Source organism: Tubulanus polymorphus, chromosome 11 (genome assembly GCF_964204645.1).
Source record: "Tubulanus polymorphus chromosome 11, tnTubPoly1.2, whole genome shotgun sequence".
Lineage (NCBI taxonomy): Eukaryota > Metazoa > Nemertea > Palaeonemertea > Tubulaniformes > Tubulanidae > Tubulanus > Tubulanus polymorphus.
The window spans coordinates 8,188,233-8,207,294 of record NC_134035.1 but is presented as its reverse complement, the minus strand read 5'-3'; the positions used below and the strand labels follow the sequence as shown (position 1 = coordinate 8,207,294).

The window sequence follows — 19,062 nt, the reverse complement described above, 5'->3', positions numbered from 1 at the left end:
ATGTCCAGGAATCTACCTTATAACCTAGAACTAGGGAACTGGGTCTAGGAATCTACCTTTTAACTTAGAATGTGTAACTGGGTCTAGGAATCTTCTAACCTAGAACCATGGAACTAAGTCTAGGAATCTACCTTTTAACCTGGAAATAAGGAACTGGGTCCAGGAATCTACATTGTAAACTAGACATATAGAACTGGGACCAGGAATCTAATTTTTTAACATAGAACTATGGAACTGGGTCAAAGAGTATCATTCGTAATCCAAAAATGAGTCCGGGAGTCAAAGATTTCAAATCGCTACCGAGCGAGGATGAAATTTAAGCACGTAATGCGTTCGTTGTCTTCACCTTCGTCGTATTCCTGCAACGCGAGTTTCATACTTTTTGACTTTCGGAACTGATAATGAGGCTGCGGCGCAGGCGGTTCGAGGCGGTCGAACGAAGCGTCGCCGCCCTCTGTTTTGCACGAACGGTTGTCGGCGAATTTTTTTCGATACAGCTCTGAAACGAATCCGGGTTTTTGTAGCGGCGTCGATGACGAGTTAGATTTTTTTTTTTCGTTTTCCTTCTGAACGCGCGAAAATCGCTACAAATTTTACTCATTCGATACTATTCGATGGTAATATTCTCGCGGAGAAGACACTCGCGATCTAACGTAGAAAACCTCGAAGGAGTACAAACGCTTCGACAAAATTCTCATAGAAAAATTTTCTCATAACTGTTTTGAAAATGTCTCAGAGAATTGAATCGATACGTTCCTTCTACCGGTTTTTCTATATAGTCGTGGGTTTATTCTCCTACTGAATTATAGAGTCATTTGTCCATGGAAAGTAATAATATTCGCATTCATACGAACACCGTTGCTTCCAGATAAGGTATTCATAATGCATGAGCGTCTATAAAATTGAAGTTCAGACTTCACGTGGCGGTGGTTAATGAGTAGAATGAAAGGGAACGTTTGAACACACCGGCCCGGTTTTATAGACTGATACTAACTTTAACCCACAGGCTAACTCAATTGAAAATGAACTAAGTTAGCCCCCAGGTTAAAGTTAATACCAGTCTATAAAACCGGGCCCTGGGACGCAAGTTTGTTAGTTGCCAACTGACCAGGTATCGTCTGAATACCCAGGTTTTCATTTTACAGCGCACAATTTCCATGAAAAAAGATTTCGTGGTTTTGGATTTGTCGGAAGGACTAACTTGGTCGAGCCAGATCGCAGCGTCGCAGTTTTCGGTAAGATTTAACTCCACCGACTAAAAACATAGTTCATTTTCAATTACTGCAACCGACAGATTAACCGATACATTCTCAGTGATGAAGATAATGAAAAATCTCATCTCCAGAGAAACAAAGATCATTGCAGTTTCTCTGAAGATTGGGTTTAGATAAATTTCAAACTGTCAGATGAATAAACATTGAAACACCAACATCGTGGGATTATTCATTAAATCTTTCATTACAGACGATAAATCCTTAAGCGATAATTTGAGGATTTTGAAAAATTCGACGCCATTGTGTTCATAATGGGCAAACCGCTATAGTGCGTCTACACCATGGAGCAGTATACCGTCATTTACTAATGTCATGTGTGAGTTTCAATAGAGAAAATTAGAAAATTACTGATTACATCCATAAACCGCAAGGAAAGTTGATCACCTTTTCACACCTCTGCGATTCGACCCGTACTTACCGGTGCGTCGTAGATGACTAGAATCGGGGTTATGATCGGCGGGTATCTCGCAGTAAATACCGTTATTATTACACTGCGTCGTCGAGTCGTAATACGGCGGCGACGACGACGACGCCCTCTCCGGTTCGCTGTCGGAGCCGCAGCGGTCGAATCCGCTCGGCTGATCATACAACGGCTCCGAATCGGAATCCCTGTAAATAATAACGACACAAACAAATTTTACCGGCGAAATTGCATAACTGTTTCTGTGGGACACCTTGCTACATCCAGATTGGGCACATACACACAACGCGAGAGATAAGTGAAGGTGGTCTGTGTGGCACAGATGGCGCCTAAAGAACCCCTCTGGAGTTAGTTGGCCTGACTATGGCGTAACATAAAGCCTAGCTCAGGTCAATTTATGACTAGACTAGATCATCGTAAGAACAGCGGTAGTACACACGTGATCGCTGACTGCTGATTCATTTGTCTCAAGATCTTATGAGCTCTCGGGTCAACTATGACTTGATCATCGGAAAAAGACATCAAACAAGATCTTAAACTTTCTTGAAAATTTTGATTCTTTTTCACAGTAGAAAATGTTGTGTGCATTGATGGCTTTATCGAAGGTTTTATCATTTGTGGGTAAAACTTTTCCTCAAAACACTTTGTGAAAAGCATTTCATTTTGTTATGATGAAACATAAGTATTGCCTTGTACGTTAGACTACATAACAGTGGCTTTTCCATACTTTTTAATCTTTCTTCTACAGGTTTTCATCTACTAGATAGCTTTTTTGAATCAGAATATAACCACAATCTTATGCTATCGGTTGTGTACCTGTTATTATCCGGAGCGGTGAAATAGATGCCTTTCGGTACGGGTACCCGCGTCGACAGTGAGAGGTGACGCGGCGGCCCGTACAGGTGATCGTGCCACGGAGAATCGGGGTCGTATATAGCGTAACTGGCGGCTTCGGTCGTGTCCTTCGATTCCCAGCATTCTTTCATGAACGGCGTATACACAGCGACTGAAATCAACAATTCAAATCTTACAACGATCGGCACAATCATTCTCCAAATGGATTTCAAAGTGACTGATAATATGACATAATCCGGGTTTCAGATCTGGAAGAGATAGTTGCAGGGGCGGATGGTAGCTTAAGGATCACAATTGCCTCGCCACAATTTTCCAATGTCCTTCCGAAAAACAAGGGGTCCAGGGACAGGGGAGGCAGTTTGAAATGCTCAACAATCTGACGATTTCAATGTTCAACGCCCCTTGGTGACCATTTACAGAAACCAATGACCTCGAAAGTCACCACAATCATTGAACATGTCATGAACTACAATCTCTCAATCGACTGTCGTAACAAAATATTGTGATTCCGGGAAACAAGTTTCTTCTCTTCATCGTCTGCACATTGGGAGCTTATAAGGGGATTTCAACTTTTGCGCGCAACTATCAGTGAAGTAACCGGCACGTACCTTGTTGAGCAAAATTCGCGCTGGTCGTCATGAATTTAGCGTTGAGTTCGTCGGCGATCGCGTTGCCCTCGGTGATGAGGCTCTGCGTGAATTCGTTGGCGAAGAACGCGTTCGCGCCGCCGCTCTCGGTCACCGCCAGGATGAGGATCGGTGCTTGAGGATTCGCCGCGAGGAATACTCTGCGAAAAATAATCGAAGAGAATTTGCTCGATTTTGTCGATGAGAGTCACGAAGTTATAAACGACCTACTGTTGGCCCGAGTTTCTAGTGGCATGCGGTAAGTCCCATTCCACCAGGTTTTTGAATCATTACGAGGTTATATCAACTATCGCGTCATAATAATAATAATAATAATAATAATAATAAAGGATCATATATAGCGCTAAATCCAGCTAAGCTGCTCAAAGCGCTTTACAAATTATAAAATGCCTCCTTAAAAAGGAAGCATTTTAGCTGCTTCCTGAATTGATCTAATGAAGTGATAGCACGAAGGCTAAGCGGAAGCTGGTTCCACAATTTTGGGGCGCTGTTGGAAAATGCCCGACTACCTATAGATTGACTATGAAACAAAGGGACAACTAGCTTCTAGAAACTGATTGGCTGATCGAAGTGCACGAGGTGGTGAGTATGAAACTATGTGAGTATGATAACTGCTAATAAATCGAATTCGGATGGAAACTTACTTGAGCGCAGCCAGCGACGCTTTACGTTTCGCCGAATAGACGAGTATATATCCGTGGAACAGTTCCATATTGACTAGCGAGCTGGCTCCGTGATACGACGTCACGTTCACGTCGATTTTACGTTTGCCGTCGCCGAGATACGCCTCGACGTGCACCGTATTGCGTCCGTTGTTGCCGATCGTGACGCTGCAGCATTGATGAGCGAGCAGCGGCCCGAGCGGCACCTCCATGTTGTAGCCGTCGCCGCACATCAAACACATCACTACCCTGAAATTGGAAAATATCCAATCGGTGAAATTTTTGTTCATGCAACGACGAAAAACAATAACAACACGGCAGACGCTTAAAAATACTGAAAATTCAACGAACGAAACGATTACGATATAACAACAGCATCGACGGGATACCGGCACTCACCAGATGGCGCAACACCGCGTTATTCATAGTGAAAATTAGTTCATTTCTCAAAGAAATTTTAACTCGTTGTTTATGGCTTCCAAAACCACAAATAAAATGAGTCATTACATAGATTTAAGATTTGATTCTTTGCTTTATAGTGCACGCTATACATTTCACAGAAAATTGATTTACTAATCGGAAAAGTTGATTCAAAATGTAGAAGAAATTGAAGCGCGGTAACCGAGTAACCACCAGCAACACCTAGCGGATCATCGCAGATTCCTCGCTTGCCACAGTAGCGATGCCGGTACCTCATGATTATTTCATCGCGTTCTGTCTGGAGTAACATACAGAAAAGATGACGGCCGATGCCGATCCCGCTATGACATCATCAAGGTGTCATAATGATGTCATAAGGAGATGGCAGCCGTGTCTTCAAGAAATAGAAAGGGTTGAATATGGCGCAACCTTGTTACAATGAAAGAACCGAAACTTCCGAGCCCAAATTAAGAAAGTTGTGTCGATTGCGCACTGGATATCATAATGAATTATCATTTACTATGCGCGTATTTTCTGTCGCTGTTCGTAAGACTGGAATCCCCTTTAACCTGCGGGCTAACGCAATTGATAACGAATTTAGTTAGCCCCCAGGTTAAAGGTAATACTAGTCTACGATACTAGTGCCTGGGTATATATGGAAGCTCATTGTAATAAGGTTCCATTCTGTATATATGACACGAAACATCTGAAAAAATGAATGTATATTTCCAACTTCTAATTTCTTTTTTTGTGACGAACATGCATCAGGAGATACACCGTACTAGCATCACATGCTGACTGCGTCGGTTAACAGAGGAATACTGGTTTTTTTGATTGCACGTTTTCAACATGAATACGAATAAAACAACAATGACGTTTATGATATTATATATCGATTAGCACGTTTTTTACCTCACGCCGTAGGCAGGCGGTCTACAAAGTATCAAAAATGGTCATCCGGTCAGTATATACAATATAATTCCTAATCGGAAAATCAAATCACCAACCATTCAACTGCCGGGCCCAGTCGCTCAAAAGTCGGTTAAAGATAACCGGTGGATAAATACTGCAGTATAAATGTACCTTTAATCGTTACTAAGTCAACTATTAACTGGTTACCAAGTTTTGAGCAACTGGTCCCTGAATTCTAGAAATCAAAGCAGGTTTTAGCGGGTTTGATTGGTCCCGGGAATAGCTGCCAGTAGAGAGTTCGTATTCTGGAATTGCTATTGCCTCAACCGCGATAGGTTCAACTGAAGCCAGCCTAAGGATTTTAGGTTGCATGCTTTGATGATGTATGAAAACTGAGGTAATTGTAATTTTATTGAAAAGTCCGCAGACTATGCTATCAATGAACTGAACTATCAAAATAAATGGCTAATAGCTTTAGGAAACGGCTCCAGTTCCTCATGAATAAGTTGAAGCATAAAATGGACAAGTTTCAATTTCCGTCCGCACGGAAAACACGAAGAAACGAATAGTGATCATACAACCGAGATATTTAGTTCGACGTTTTTTTCCGAGATGGGACCATGGGCTGGTTCCTTAGTTGAAACGTAAGAATTAGATAGTAAGGACTGGTCTTAAGTTGTTAGATCGGTTATAGAACTAGGCTAAGACCCGTCTGAAGTAGTAGTTAGATCGGTTATAGATTAGAACTAGGCTAAGCTTGGCTAAAAAACCCGTGTTAAGTTGTTAGATTGGTTATAGAACTGGGCTAAGCTTGGCTAAGACCCGTTGTAAGTCTTAGCTATGTCTATGGAACTGGGTGATTAGTCATGCAGTTAGCCAGCGCTGTTGAAGGGTTTTATTTCAAACGAAAAGAGTTCTCATTCTCCTGTCATTAAATGAGGGAGACACGGAGATCGATACGCACCTCATATCGGGATCCCAGTGACCGCAGCGCATCAGTTCAACGAAACTCGACCGATGTTTGATGCTGTCCAACAGTAAATTCACGCAGCGTTTCACTTGCGATTCGTGAAATCGTTTGTGATTTTCGAGCACGAGCGCCGAGTGGAAGTCGATGAACGGACACTGCAACCTGAAAACAATCGATAACAATCATCAGTGTTCACATGGAGCCGACCGCGCTCGCTGCATTTTCAATCAACTTTCAAATGCCAAATCCATACGTGATCCCCTTTTTTAAACCATTAACTTTGTTGATACACACTAAAAGCATTAAACAATTATATTTCAATGCTTACTAAAAGCCAAGAGGCATTACATGTGTTTTATCATATGACCCACCAAATACCAAGCACATATTAGTTCGATTTTTTCACCACTCTGTGTTTGGTATAGTTTAATTGTTTTCACTGATAATTGATTTACTTAAAGAGAAATGTTGATTCCATTATGATTGAAGTACAGAAGAAATTGAAGCACGGCTCCACTGGTTTTTATTTGAAGTTTGTGCGGTAACAATCAGTTTGTAGCGGTCAGACTGAGGCTAAATAAAGTCAGTACTTTCTTAGGTCATAAGTCAGCATTTTATCCCGAATCCGAGGACGAATTTACTGCAATTTTCTATGTCAATAATTAAGCCATAAAATAAGAAAATGCATCTGCAATCAAATCTGAATACCGAAAACGTCGCGTGTCGTAGTACTTACCGATCGGCTAGATTTTGCCCCTCCTCGCGCAGATTATTGAGAACTTTCTCCGACACCGACGGGTCGTACGCGAACACGACGACCGTCGGCAGTCCCTGGAATCCGCCGCCGCCGCGTTCCGCTTCCGTCGTGAATAACGTCTTATCGAGACTGTCTTTTAAATACAACAGACTTGCAGGCGATGAGTATATGCATATGCAACCTGTAAAACGTATAGAAAGCGGATATTTGAAAAATTGTAAATATCTGGTACATGCGCTCACTGCACAGGCGCGGATCCAGGAGAGGGGGTGCTTTGTTTCACTGAAACAATGTTGACAGGCCTTTTTCATTTGTTCGCATTATTACCCTCAGCCTATATCTCTCCCTGGGGAGAAGTAACATCCGAGCAGCTGCTAAAAACTAAGGAGTGATCTATCATACCAGGTACCCATTTACTCCTGGATGAAGAGAGGCAATGGGGATAACTCTTACCGTGGGGAGAGAAACTGTCGGTTTTCAGTGAATTATGAGGCAGTGTTACGTCGCCATCTATAGGTCGATAATCTAAACTGTGTATCGTTTCACCGTGCGCGTACTCATCATCTATACATTGATTCTAAACAAAGAAATCAAATTACAAAAGTTATTCTTTCGTTTCTGAACAATGGAGGCAACATTTTTAGTGTCTTCTGTTTTATCTCCGGTCAAAGACTCAACCCGAAGGTCGAACTTATACAGGTATCAATCTGTCTGTACTAATTGATCGCCATCACCATTTGTCCGGGCGATCTTATCTAACATGCATTGCGATAGAATGTCTTGTCTGAGGGGTGGGAGCCTACAAACAGCGGATTGTCTGAGGGGGTGCAGGTACAGACAGCAGATTGTCTGAGGGGTGGGAGCCTACAGACAGCGGATTGTCTGAGGGGGTGCATGATACAGACAGCAGATTGTCTGAGGGGATGCAGGGTACAGACAGCAGATTGTCTGAGGGGTGAGTACAGACAGCAGATTGTCTGAGGGGGTGCACGATACAGACAGCAGATTGTCTGATGGGGTGCAGGATACAGACAGCAGATTTTAACCTGCAAATGTTTGATTTCAATACGTACTCGTATTTCGGTGGAGAGTTCATCGGATAATCCATTGGAACCCAACAAGACTAGATTGATATGACTTTCATCCTGATCCAGTATCCACTGACATCCCCGATGCCAACTTTGAGGTCTGCAAACGAGAAAATTGAGTTAGGGTCAAGTTAATACCAGTCTATAAATCCTGCCCCTTGATTATCTTCGGTTCGCACAAATGGCAAGCCACCAATAATGATGAATCGTCCTAATTCAGCTGATCAGAGAACCAGTCTACATATGCCACATCCGATCACAATTACGAATAACCCACCTGTGCGCTTTCGATTGTAATATTCGCTCGGCTCGTCGGTCGGCGCAGTTCTCTTTGAATGGACACGTTTCCGCCATCGGCATCTGAAGAAACGCGAGATGATTTTGAAGCATGTTCCTACGATCGTCCTCCAAACGGTTCATAGCTTGATACCTGTGAAACGAGAAAAATAACGACGAACCTGTCAGCATTTGCGCAATAAACCAATTCTAATACGGTCAATTTTGCTATATTCGGATCAAGGTTATCTGGATTTTGGGTTATTCCGTTAAAATCATTCAATCACATTCAGTGCATTTTCTTAACCCTTTCAGTGCGTCTACACCGCAGTGCGGTGTATGAATCGGTGATGGATTTTGCTAGTACACCGCACTGCAGTGTATTGGTGTAATCAGTTATTAGTTTTTATCTCTATTGAAAGATGGCAGCACTTGTCAAATATAGTGAAATATTAGTAATTAACGATATACCGCGCCGCGGTGTATACGCACTATAGTGGTACTCCCGTTCAACGCACTTGGATGGAATTTTTCAAAATTTTCAAATTATCTCCAGCACTATAGGGTATTGATTAGTCAGCACTGAAAGGGTTAATCAAATTATCATATTATCTGAGACGGTTTCTCCGTAATCTGATGTAATTTTCTAGTCCAAATGTGTGCCGTGCATACTCTACGTATTTCAGCCAGTTAATCTGAACCGCGCTTTTTGTCCATGTACGATGTATAAAATACCAATGTTTTATGGGCCTTATAATTATAAACAAATGTGTGAAAATAAAATGGGTTATATCATGCACTTGGGTCAGACTGGATAATATGTACCCATCAATTGTTGAAAGACTAAGAAGTTTATCTCAAATTTATGAATATACAATTACCATAAACTTGTACTTATTTTTACTGCGTATTCAATTGACATATCATTTTATACTGAAGAAGGGCAGTAGTAACCACCCGAAATATTTCTAGTATTTTCAATGAACTTTTAAGTCTTCCAACAATTGCGGGATTTTACGTTGATCGTTCCATCACGGATAACGTGATCTTGCTGATCGAGCGAGTTCGTTTTCTTTTACCTCGGTTCGTCTTGAATGGCCCGCGTGATCACGTGCAGATCTTCGGTCGTCAGTTTCGGTATCGTTTCGTAACGGCTGAACATGTCGTACTTTTCGAAGAGCATCTCGAGGAAGTCGTGTCGCGCGCGTTCCTTCAACGTGCGCTGGTAGTCCTCGTAAACCCGAAACCGATCCATCTCGGACAGGTGATCGTAGCTCTCGCGTCCGATCAAATGTATCGACACCTCCGGCAACAGTTTGCCCGGTTTGACGGCTTGGTGCTCGGAGAGCAGTTTACGGAACTTTCTGCACAGACTGAATAAAGATAATAATTCAATTTCTTGATTTAGCGCAATAATCTACACAGTATTCAGAGTTTTCACGCACACGTGCTGCTGGACTATTTTAGAGAAATCATTCTAATACTTACTCTTGTCTTCGTAGTTCAGCTTGTAGAGAATTCAGATGATTTTTGAATATCATTTCGGCCTCCTCACAGAGCAGGAGATCGAACGGAATACGAACGTCCGGATAATCGTACCAGGCCATCGTATTATCCAACAGAATGAACGCCTCGGAAAATTCCGGTTGATTCAAAATCATCTGCTGAATTTCCTCCCACGACCTTCAAAACAAGAACGTAAATGTGTCGTTTCACAACAAACTGATTCAACGTATATAGCTGCAATAACATGTTAACAACGACAGGATTCAGCCAGTGTTCTCCACAATGCTGGAATTTTAAAAGGGCTGGATTATGATATTGTGGCTGCTGAAGTGGCTAGGTAATAGAAATATAAGATGGCAGATTTTTTGCCTCAGCATAAATCATTGGCGATCGATCCAAATATGGAGAATATCGGCCAAAACCATAGGAAATGGTAGCACAGTACTTGAAGGAAGTATCTCCTGCTACAGTTTAAATCCGCCCCTGACCATGGGCCCTGTTATGCAGATGAGACTCAATAAGTAGAGTTAGGTCATAAAACTGGTCTTCAGTTGTTAGATCGGCAAAGTAAAAACCTAAATTTAGTTAAGACCGGTCACAAATAGGAACCTGGTCTACGCGACCGGGCCGAAACGTACCTGTTATCGATGGTCTCGAGGTCGGGTAGTAACGTCGACAGCACGCCCGGTAAACGATCCATGAACTGTTGTTTACGATGAACGATGTGTTGATCGCGTAACGTCGACACGTGTCGTTCGAACAGCTCTTTCGCCTTACGCGAGCCGTACAGCTCCACGTAGTGATTGAAATCGGAATTATCGGCGTACTTCTGGCGCCACGTCGTCCACACGGCGTGATAGTCCGTTACGTGCGTTTTGATCAGGTGCGCGTACGCCTGGTGCGCGACTTCGAGCACTTCTTTGCGCGCGCGCGACGCCTCGACGAACGGCGCGACGCGCACACGGTTTTTGTTCTTGTCGATGAGATGCGCGAGGTTGATGAACGCGTATTCGACGTTCACGTTGTCGTGCGCCGACGTTTCGACGATCTGTATCGAATTGCGGTACTCCTTGCGACAGATCAGTTTCTCGGCCTCCCGTACGTACGCGTCGACGGACTCGTCCATTTTCGTCGTCACTAGGACGACCGGTTTTTTCGTTCGCATGATATTGTTGAGGATATGAGTGAGCATTTCGACTTGTCGCTCGACCGGCCGATGCGCGACCTCACTGACGTCGAACACGCAGAGAAATCCGTCGACGACGAGCCGACTGTCGGGCAGAAACTTCTGCGGATAATCCTGCTCTAACACTACAAAACGAAAAAACAGCAAGAATGAAACACTAATCAATGATGTTTTCTGTCGTTAAACAATGCTGTATGATGTCGGTATTCAACTAAACACAAGAGACTGGCTGGTTTTATATATTTCAGTTTTAGACTCCACGGCTGCAATTGCTCAAAAATTGTTCGAGTTAACCGATGGATAGTTGACATAGCCACATTCAAAAGTTCATTGTAACGTATCTATCAGCCGGTTACCTTTAAGTTTTGAGCAACTGTCCACAGGTAGATACTACAACTATTAGTCAATCGGGTTAAAATCAACAGAACCAGTGACTGGGACCAGTGACCCTTAAAAATATACCCATCATCCCTCGCAAGGAATTCAATCAGATGGCGTCGCAAGACTCTACCGCAGTACGAACCCCTACCAGAATAGACCTTGTGCCCAAATAGCTTAGCCGCTGAAAAATTGACAATGCCAATCAGGTTGTCTATCAGACAAACTAATGGATAGCAACTAGAGCTAATGGACAGCGGGCTCGGTAGCTCAGTGGGATAAGACATAATGCTATAGCATAATTCACTATCAGTAATAAGTGACAAGCAGGTTTTTCGAGTCCTGCTGGCTGCTTAGAGTGTACGGGCAACAACATTTTAAAGGACGTCCTGTCGTGAGGTTAAAAGAACAATCCAACAGGGTTAACATCTATTTCCACTTGACTTGAGAGCACATCAGTTGGCCTAGCTCAAGTCAGTTTTGGTGGTACATAAAGCAATGTTTTAGGTCAACAGCCCGTCCTCTAACAAGACTTTTATCAGGTATGTACCGTACCACCAAAACTGACTGACTGAGCTAGGCCACCTGATGTGCTCTCAAGTCAAATTGAAATAGACATTCGATCGGCTGATAATGACATCAGGCAAAGCTGTACAACCAAATGCGGACTGGGGCTAAACAGGCGTTGGTTCATACCACGGCCGTCTCGCAACGCCATCAGAGGTTTGCATTCCTGCCGAGGGACGGTGTGTATAAAAACCACACGATAATCGCGAGCTAGGTAGGAGACTTAAGAAAGCAGAGAAGGTCTATATATTGAGATATATGCCTACGGTACTACATAATGTATTATATACACAACTCAAAAAACTGGAAATGATTGCTACAAAAATCATCACCTGTCGTCGACGAGGCTGCGTGGAAGAAAAACAATTCGATACATGTACACACGACTCAAAGAGACAAATTATTGGTCTATCCGTAATCTTATCTGTAATCTTAAGCCTGCTGTCATTGGGAATTATATAGAGCGGCCAAATTTGGTTTCGTAGTTAAATCTGAACAAGCGATCGGAAATAGTTAATTAAATACGCTAGTTCAAAGCTAGTGTTTCAGAGGAACATTCCATTTGAAAATGAATATGAAATAAAGCGTTCAAATTCGATCAGTAAGGTCCCTCTTCAAACCGTTCATTGAGGATTCTAGTACATGTATCTAGTTTGGTGTAGTTGTTTTCACTGAAAACTGATTTACACGAAACTAAAGTTTCTTCGAAATGTGAACGAATTTGAAGTACGGATATCTGAATAACTACTCTAGTAGCAAACCTCTGGGGCATTTCGGAATCTTCGGTTGCCTCACATAAATCCCTAGGGGGTCAAAGTGACACCACCGTGTTACATAATTTTGGTACACAAGGATAAACCACGATCCTGAAACCAGTCGTGAATGATTTACGTTTTTGAGTGGTTTCTCTCGTGATATAGGCTAAACCTTGCCTCATTAAGATACGTACAATTTCAAGAATTCGGGTCAAAAACGAAATAATTCATGAGGTCTTCTATCTCATCTTTAACTCGAACTTCGCTTGCCTCGGACCAATTTTGCGAGACCCAGTTGGTCCGAGTCAGGCGAGGTTTTACCGTAGTTAACATGAGACGACATGATGCGAATTGTGAAAATATTGGTAACCAGTCACAACGATGATTATTATTTCAAATTTCTCGTTTTTCCATGGAATATTGAGCAAATTTTGATACGGTTCCAGATTTTAACAAAATATGCAGCTGGTCATGGTTAGTTACATTCGGAGTACTTATGGGGCTTGAAAGGCATCGAAATGAACACGATACATGCAGGGTCCTCGGCAGTTCTTCCCGAAATTACGTTACGCCAGCGCAGTGGTAAGCCCCCCCCCCTAGCCCACTGTCCGTCATACATGCCGAATAAGTACATAATAACGTCGACCTAAAAAGACGCAACATCGAAATCGTACTCACCGAGCTGATCTTTACAAATATACATCAGCTTCTCGGCGCTCTGTATACGCGTTTGACAGCACCGTTTGTTGTACGGTTCGATTTTACCGCTCTTGAACGGCAAGAAGCTCGTGTCGTCGACGAACTCCGTCTGTTCGATGACGTTGAACGTGTAGTCGACGCCGTCGTCCGTTTTCGTCACTTCGCCCCAGTAGAGGAAGTGCGCGTTGTTGACGACGCGGCCGCTGAAATCGCTCTGACTCAACACCGATATGTGATCGGTGTAATAATCGTCGGCTAGAGGGCGCACGAATCGATTGCACAAACACGACTTGCCGACGCCGGCCGTTCCTTTTTCTTTCTCGGTGCCCGATAATCCGACGATGCTGATATTGTAGATTTGTTTTTCGGCGCGTTTCGCCATCGCTCTCTCTCTCTCTCTCGCTGCCCTTAAATCGCTTCGAAGTTTCAAGTTTTCGCTATTTATATTTCATCATCTTCGAACAGTCGTTAGTTTTTAATCGACAAATTCGTGAATGACCAGCACTGAAAAAAAAAGAAAAAAGCGAACTTACAGTTTACCGCGACTTTCTGAGAGGGATTGGTTCAGGGCCCAGATTCCTGGATAAGTGTATGGGTGTTCTCCATGACAGGTTTTTATAAATCTTAAAATATGGATTGACCCTGTTATTTATTTGGTTGGTAAATTTCGTTTGATTCTTTTCAAATAAGTGTCCATTAGAAGCTCACCACACCTAGGGGTCTACAGTTCAGGTTTTAGAGGGCAGCCACCCCTTCCATTTTTACATCCACTCCCTCTGACGATCAGCCACCCCTTATAAGATATCTGCTGCCCCTACCTGTCAATATTCCAACAATGCTGATAACTGCTTTGAAATACATTGAGCTCATGTGAAAAATAAAAGACTAAACCAAATTTAAAGGCAAATGCTGTCAAAATTGTACTTGATGTGATTTCTTAATGAGAAGGAATTTAATTTATATATAACGACCCAAGATCTGTCCTATCGAAAAAAAGTATCCCTGATTAGCCGTAAATTAGTCATTTATTTATCCTTCACTTTGTGCGTATAGTTCACATACTACCCGCAGTGGCGCTATTTATGATGTTATCTATGACAATCAACACAAGCACGTGTGCGCGCTACTACGCGTAGCCTATGTATAATCGATCAAATAAACATTGTTTGTTCACTGTATATAGCGCTACTCACGAATATACGTTTACCATGTCATATCCAACTGTAGCAACAATATTCGATGGTAAGAGTTCAAAATTCAAAGACACTTTTAAAATGATTAAATACCCAATGAAATGTCTAGTGAAATGACTGGAAGCCGTGAGCGCTAGACAGAGATGACGTCAGAAACGCGCACTTGCTAACATATAAACAATAACAGTGAGCACGTGCTGAAATTGCCGATTTAAAATTTGTATTTCTCAGTAACGGCTGAACTAAATTTCAAACCAATTGCATATTTGATATTTGTGAATATATCAAGTTTGAAAATAACTTTTACGAAAATAACTTTTACACAATATTCTACTTTGATAGCATTTGCTCTTAAAGCTTAAACTTTCTGTATTTTTTGAAGGATCGAAAGCTTGCTACTTCAGCAGCCATGATGTTATAGGCCTATACACTTATGTAAGGATGAAGGCAGCCCTTTCAAAATTCCAGCAAGGAGAACACTGATACAAATTTTATTGGAAATTACAAAATGACCTGGCCAATAAGAAACAAGGTATAATTTTCATATATCAGCTTATAGCCTATAGCTGACCGAAATGGTAAACTAGGAAAAGTTAGACCCAAGTGAAATTTAAGTCTCTATTGGTAGCGAATGAACAGATTAAATTTTTTGAGAAACTGGACCCCCAGGACTGCACAGGATCATTCATTTATTACAAACAAATACAATTTGAAATTATCGGCTATTTTTCGTATATAGTAAGCATTACAGTACGCATTGCACTTACACCTCCCCCTGCCCTAATCAGTAAGTAATAAATGAATGGCCATCATAATGTTAGTGTTAATACTCTTTTCCAGGTTAAGGGTTACGTAAAGGGTTGGGTGGCTTAAATTAAGTAAAGGCTTATCTGACCTCAACCCTTATCCTCTCCGTATTTTTACCCCTGCATTGCGATCATGAAAAATCAATGAAGTGGTAGTGAACAGCCAATAAGGCCTATTTAACTCATTTACTAACTCAGCTTCAGTAGTATGGGGGGGGGGATTAATAAAGAACTGGCCAAAATCTGAAAAAAGGTTCGCATTTGTCTTAAAAAATTAATCTTTAGACATTGAGCTAAATCTTGGCCTTGTCATGTAATCTGCGATACTTAGGATTTGCATTCTATAGGAAGCCTTACACTGCAAGCATTGCCATCACAGAGCAACATTTCTGCCCGCCCAAAAAGGTCCGAATTTTAAGGAAAACAAAGCCGCCTCAGTAGCTCAGTGAGATAAGGCGTGATGCTGCTGCGTCCTGTTGGCTGCTTACAGGTGCGGACAACACTTCAAAGGCCATTCCGTCGTAAGGTTAAATGAACAATCCAATAGGATTAGGCTTGGGAAACCAAGATCCAAGCGACGTAAAGCCAAACAAACAAACTGAACTGTCCATCGGCATGCCATGGGGGATGGCTAATAAATGAGACAAGGCCAAGCTATGGGCCTGAGCCTTATACTCACGGCTATTCGTATGGACCCGTACGGATTACTCTGGATGTTCTTCGTACGGAACTAGGAACTGTACGCTAATAACTGTCACTGATCGGCTGATTAACGCCGCGCATGTGTACAGAGGTGCGCGACTTAGAAAATTCAAGGAAAGTGCGGAGAATAGTTAGAGAAAAATAGAACGGATCGAGCGAGACTCGAAACGAAAACATTACTAGCACAGCGTCATATCCCACTAGAAGACCAAACAAGTTCGCAGGAAACCAACCGAGGGTTTTTACTAAATATAGCCTCACCTACCCCTAGCCCTTCCCATACGAAAAAAACTCCAGAGTAATCCGTGCAAGGGTGCGTACGAATAGCCTCCGGAATTATTTGTACGTGTCCGTAGGAAATGAGATGAAAGTACAGGGTGGAGTAGAAGGAACGAGAAAAGCACTGGACAAGAACACTGCTTTCATGAAAAAAGTGCTGGTGCGGTGGATCTAGTCGGATTGGAGGTGTGTACGTAGGCCTGAAGATTTGGAAACATGATGATGATGGAAAGAAATTTATTTTTGTTGATTGGGGGAATGGAAGTTGAAAAACGAAGACGTTAATAACGAAAATTAGGTTGACGATGCATCAATATTTGGGCCAGCAAACAGTAAAACCAAATTATCTATACTTCATGCGATTTCATACACGCAAAACTCACGTAATTAACGAAAGTTCGCGGTGATGATCTGCTACAGCCGCATCGAACTGACTGACTGGCGGCCATATTGTCATTCGCGATAATTCCTGCGAAAAACATCGTACGATTCGTAAAATTATGAAATGTAAATTGAAAAATGATTTTTCCGACGCGAAGTGGAATATGAACTTAAATGACAGCCGATTCTTAGTTATATAAATGTTTTTTTGGGATGATCTAAGTACGAAAAATTAAAACCATCGAGATGGCGCTACTAGCTGGAGTCCGGGCTCGGTCCGTCACGTATTCCAAACTGGCGCCAGGGCCGACAACTATTTCGGAGTCACCCCAAAGACTGGTTGCCAGTTTCATTTCTTAAAAGGAATCAATCAGTAAGAAAGTGATAGGCAAACAGAATACAAATGAAGAACTAATAAAGTTATTGATTACAATTCTGTCAGTATATGAAGATGGTGCAAAACTTAACCGTCAACCAGTCTTGTCACCCATCCTGGTACAACGGAGTGGCTCCGAGAATTTCAAGCCACCCGATTCGTGGGGGTTATCGAAGGGGTAGCTTCAAGAATATCCAAATCAAAGCATCCATTTCACGGCTGGTACCCCTTATATCCAAACAGGAAATATTTCGGTGTAATCAACGGACTATCATATATGACGTTATTAAAAATTATGTTTTAGACATTCAAAATTACCATCACATAGGTATGTCTATATCCTACAGTTAAAACAACAAATTCGAGCGATAAATTCAAATATACCACTCACCCCACTACACATACCCAACCTAACTGTTGAACTAACCAAAGCTTTAGAAAGGAGGGGTATACCAGTACAGGTATGCCAGTACATCCGAGCCGAATATGGAAGGGAATCCCCCATCGTGTTTGGTACCCTTACTTCAGGCAAAACAAGTCCAGGCAATCCCATATTTCATCATCAATCTGTCTCTCAGGACCCAGGGATTTCATACGTATAACCGTAATTCGTCCCCTATCCCATTTGCAGAATATGGTGACATTTATATGGGGACAACTTCTTTTTCATCCTAGGTACTCTTTTGGGGTCGGTCCCTAACTGGGTCTGATGCCGGAAGAAGAGTACAATGCGACTAACATGACATATCAAAAAGTGTTAATGATACCAAAAAACACCGTATTTTGTTTTTTTTTTCTATATCGCTTTTGTCATTCGGTTAACCGCTGATTAATCAGTTTGAAGTGGAATCGGCGATGACACGATGTGGTGTTGTCATTAATTATTCAAACATCAATATCATTTACCCCGTTAATCGACGAGGACTTTAATTGTTTCTATTCTTTGTGAATTTAAATTTTCGTTCGGTCGATATTTCTAAAACGTTTGTACCGAGCGTCTGAACATGGTTCATATTTTCATTCGTGTTGAAGAATGAAGATAGTTTTAAACTTTTACGACGATTTTGTCTCGATCACGCTATGGTCCGTTACCATATACCGTCAGAAACCGGCCTTTGTGTTAACTGAATAATTGACACTGGGAAAACACGTCTCCTCTACAAAACTCCTCAGTCAGAAACCGTGTGACGCTATCGTCAGATTGTCACAAGACGAATCCCTCGCCAGAATTTGCGTTCCATTTTCGCCTATCAGTGCATCTTCCCCTGCAGGGATTCGAACCTGATATAGCATCGAGATTGCCACGGTACGAGCCCTAGGCGTTTTTACGAGCATCCGATTTTTGCGATCGATCGTAGGAACGCATTTACGAGCACCGATTTTTGCGATCGATTTCACGATCGGTTTTTTTTTTACGAACATGATTTTCCTATCGATTTTTGAAATCGACCAACTCGCTTGGTGAGTGATTTGGCGATTTGATTTCCAAGATGGCGGCACCGGGTAGTTCATAACGATACAACTTATTCTCAACGTCGCCATATTTATGTCATGTGATTAGCCAAATCCATCGACATTTTAACGAACGTTCGATTCGATCGCACGATCGGAGCAAATCGTTCACGAAATCGATCGCAAAAATCGGATGCTCGCAGAAACGCCTCCTGCCACACTAGACCGAGAGCGCAGCTACACACGATGCTTAGATATTTCATTATTAGTCAATCGGAAATCCCGTTTTATTTTAGCCCGGGTTTTTCCGTTTAGAGTTCTTCCTTGAAATTTTCCTCAGCGATTATACAACGAGCAATCTGATTGGTGCCGCCAATACTACCGATAGTTAAGCTTCTAGCGCCGGTCGGTATCGATCAAAGCCTCGCACCATAGTCGTCCGTCGAGTATAGCCGTTCAATATGAAAGAGTTGATGACAACCTTTTTACGAAGATTCTAT

General features: G+C 42.2%; 1 protein-coding gene across 1 annotated transcript in view; it reads right to left on the bottom strand.

The window, feature by feature from the left end:
• The window catches only part of LOC141913007 (rho GTPase-activating protein 190-like), a 35,557-nt gene extending 21,802 nt beyond the window's left edge, over window positions 1-13,755 (bottom strand). The window contains exons 1-13 of the mRNA XM_074804446.1: window positions 13,353-13,755; window positions 10,427-11,099; window positions 9,771-9,965; window positions 9,362-9,655; window positions 8,284-8,436; window positions 7,992-8,106; window positions 7,372-7,495; window positions 6,898-7,099; window positions 6,156-6,323; window positions 3,842-4,108; window positions 3,159-3,337; window positions 2,512-2,701; window positions 1,693-1,883 (exon numbers count right to left, since the gene is read on the bottom strand). Coding sequence (XP_074660547.1) covers window positions 1,693-1,883; window positions 2,512-2,701; window positions 3,159-3,337; window positions 3,842-4,108; window positions 6,156-6,323; window positions 6,898-7,099; window positions 7,372-7,495; window positions 7,992-8,106; window positions 8,284-8,436; window positions 9,362-9,655; window positions 9,771-9,965; window positions 10,427-11,099; window positions 13,353-13,755 — 3,154 coding nt within the window. The remainder of the gene's footprint in view (window positions 1-1,692; window positions 1,884-2,511; window positions 2,702-3,158; window positions 3,338-3,841; window positions 4,109-6,155; window positions 6,324-6,897; window positions 7,100-7,371; window positions 7,496-7,991; window positions 8,107-8,283; window positions 8,437-9,361; window positions 9,656-9,770; window positions 9,966-10,426; window positions 11,100-13,352) is intronic.
• Between the last annotated feature and the right edge of the window lie 5,307 nt (window positions 13,756-19,062).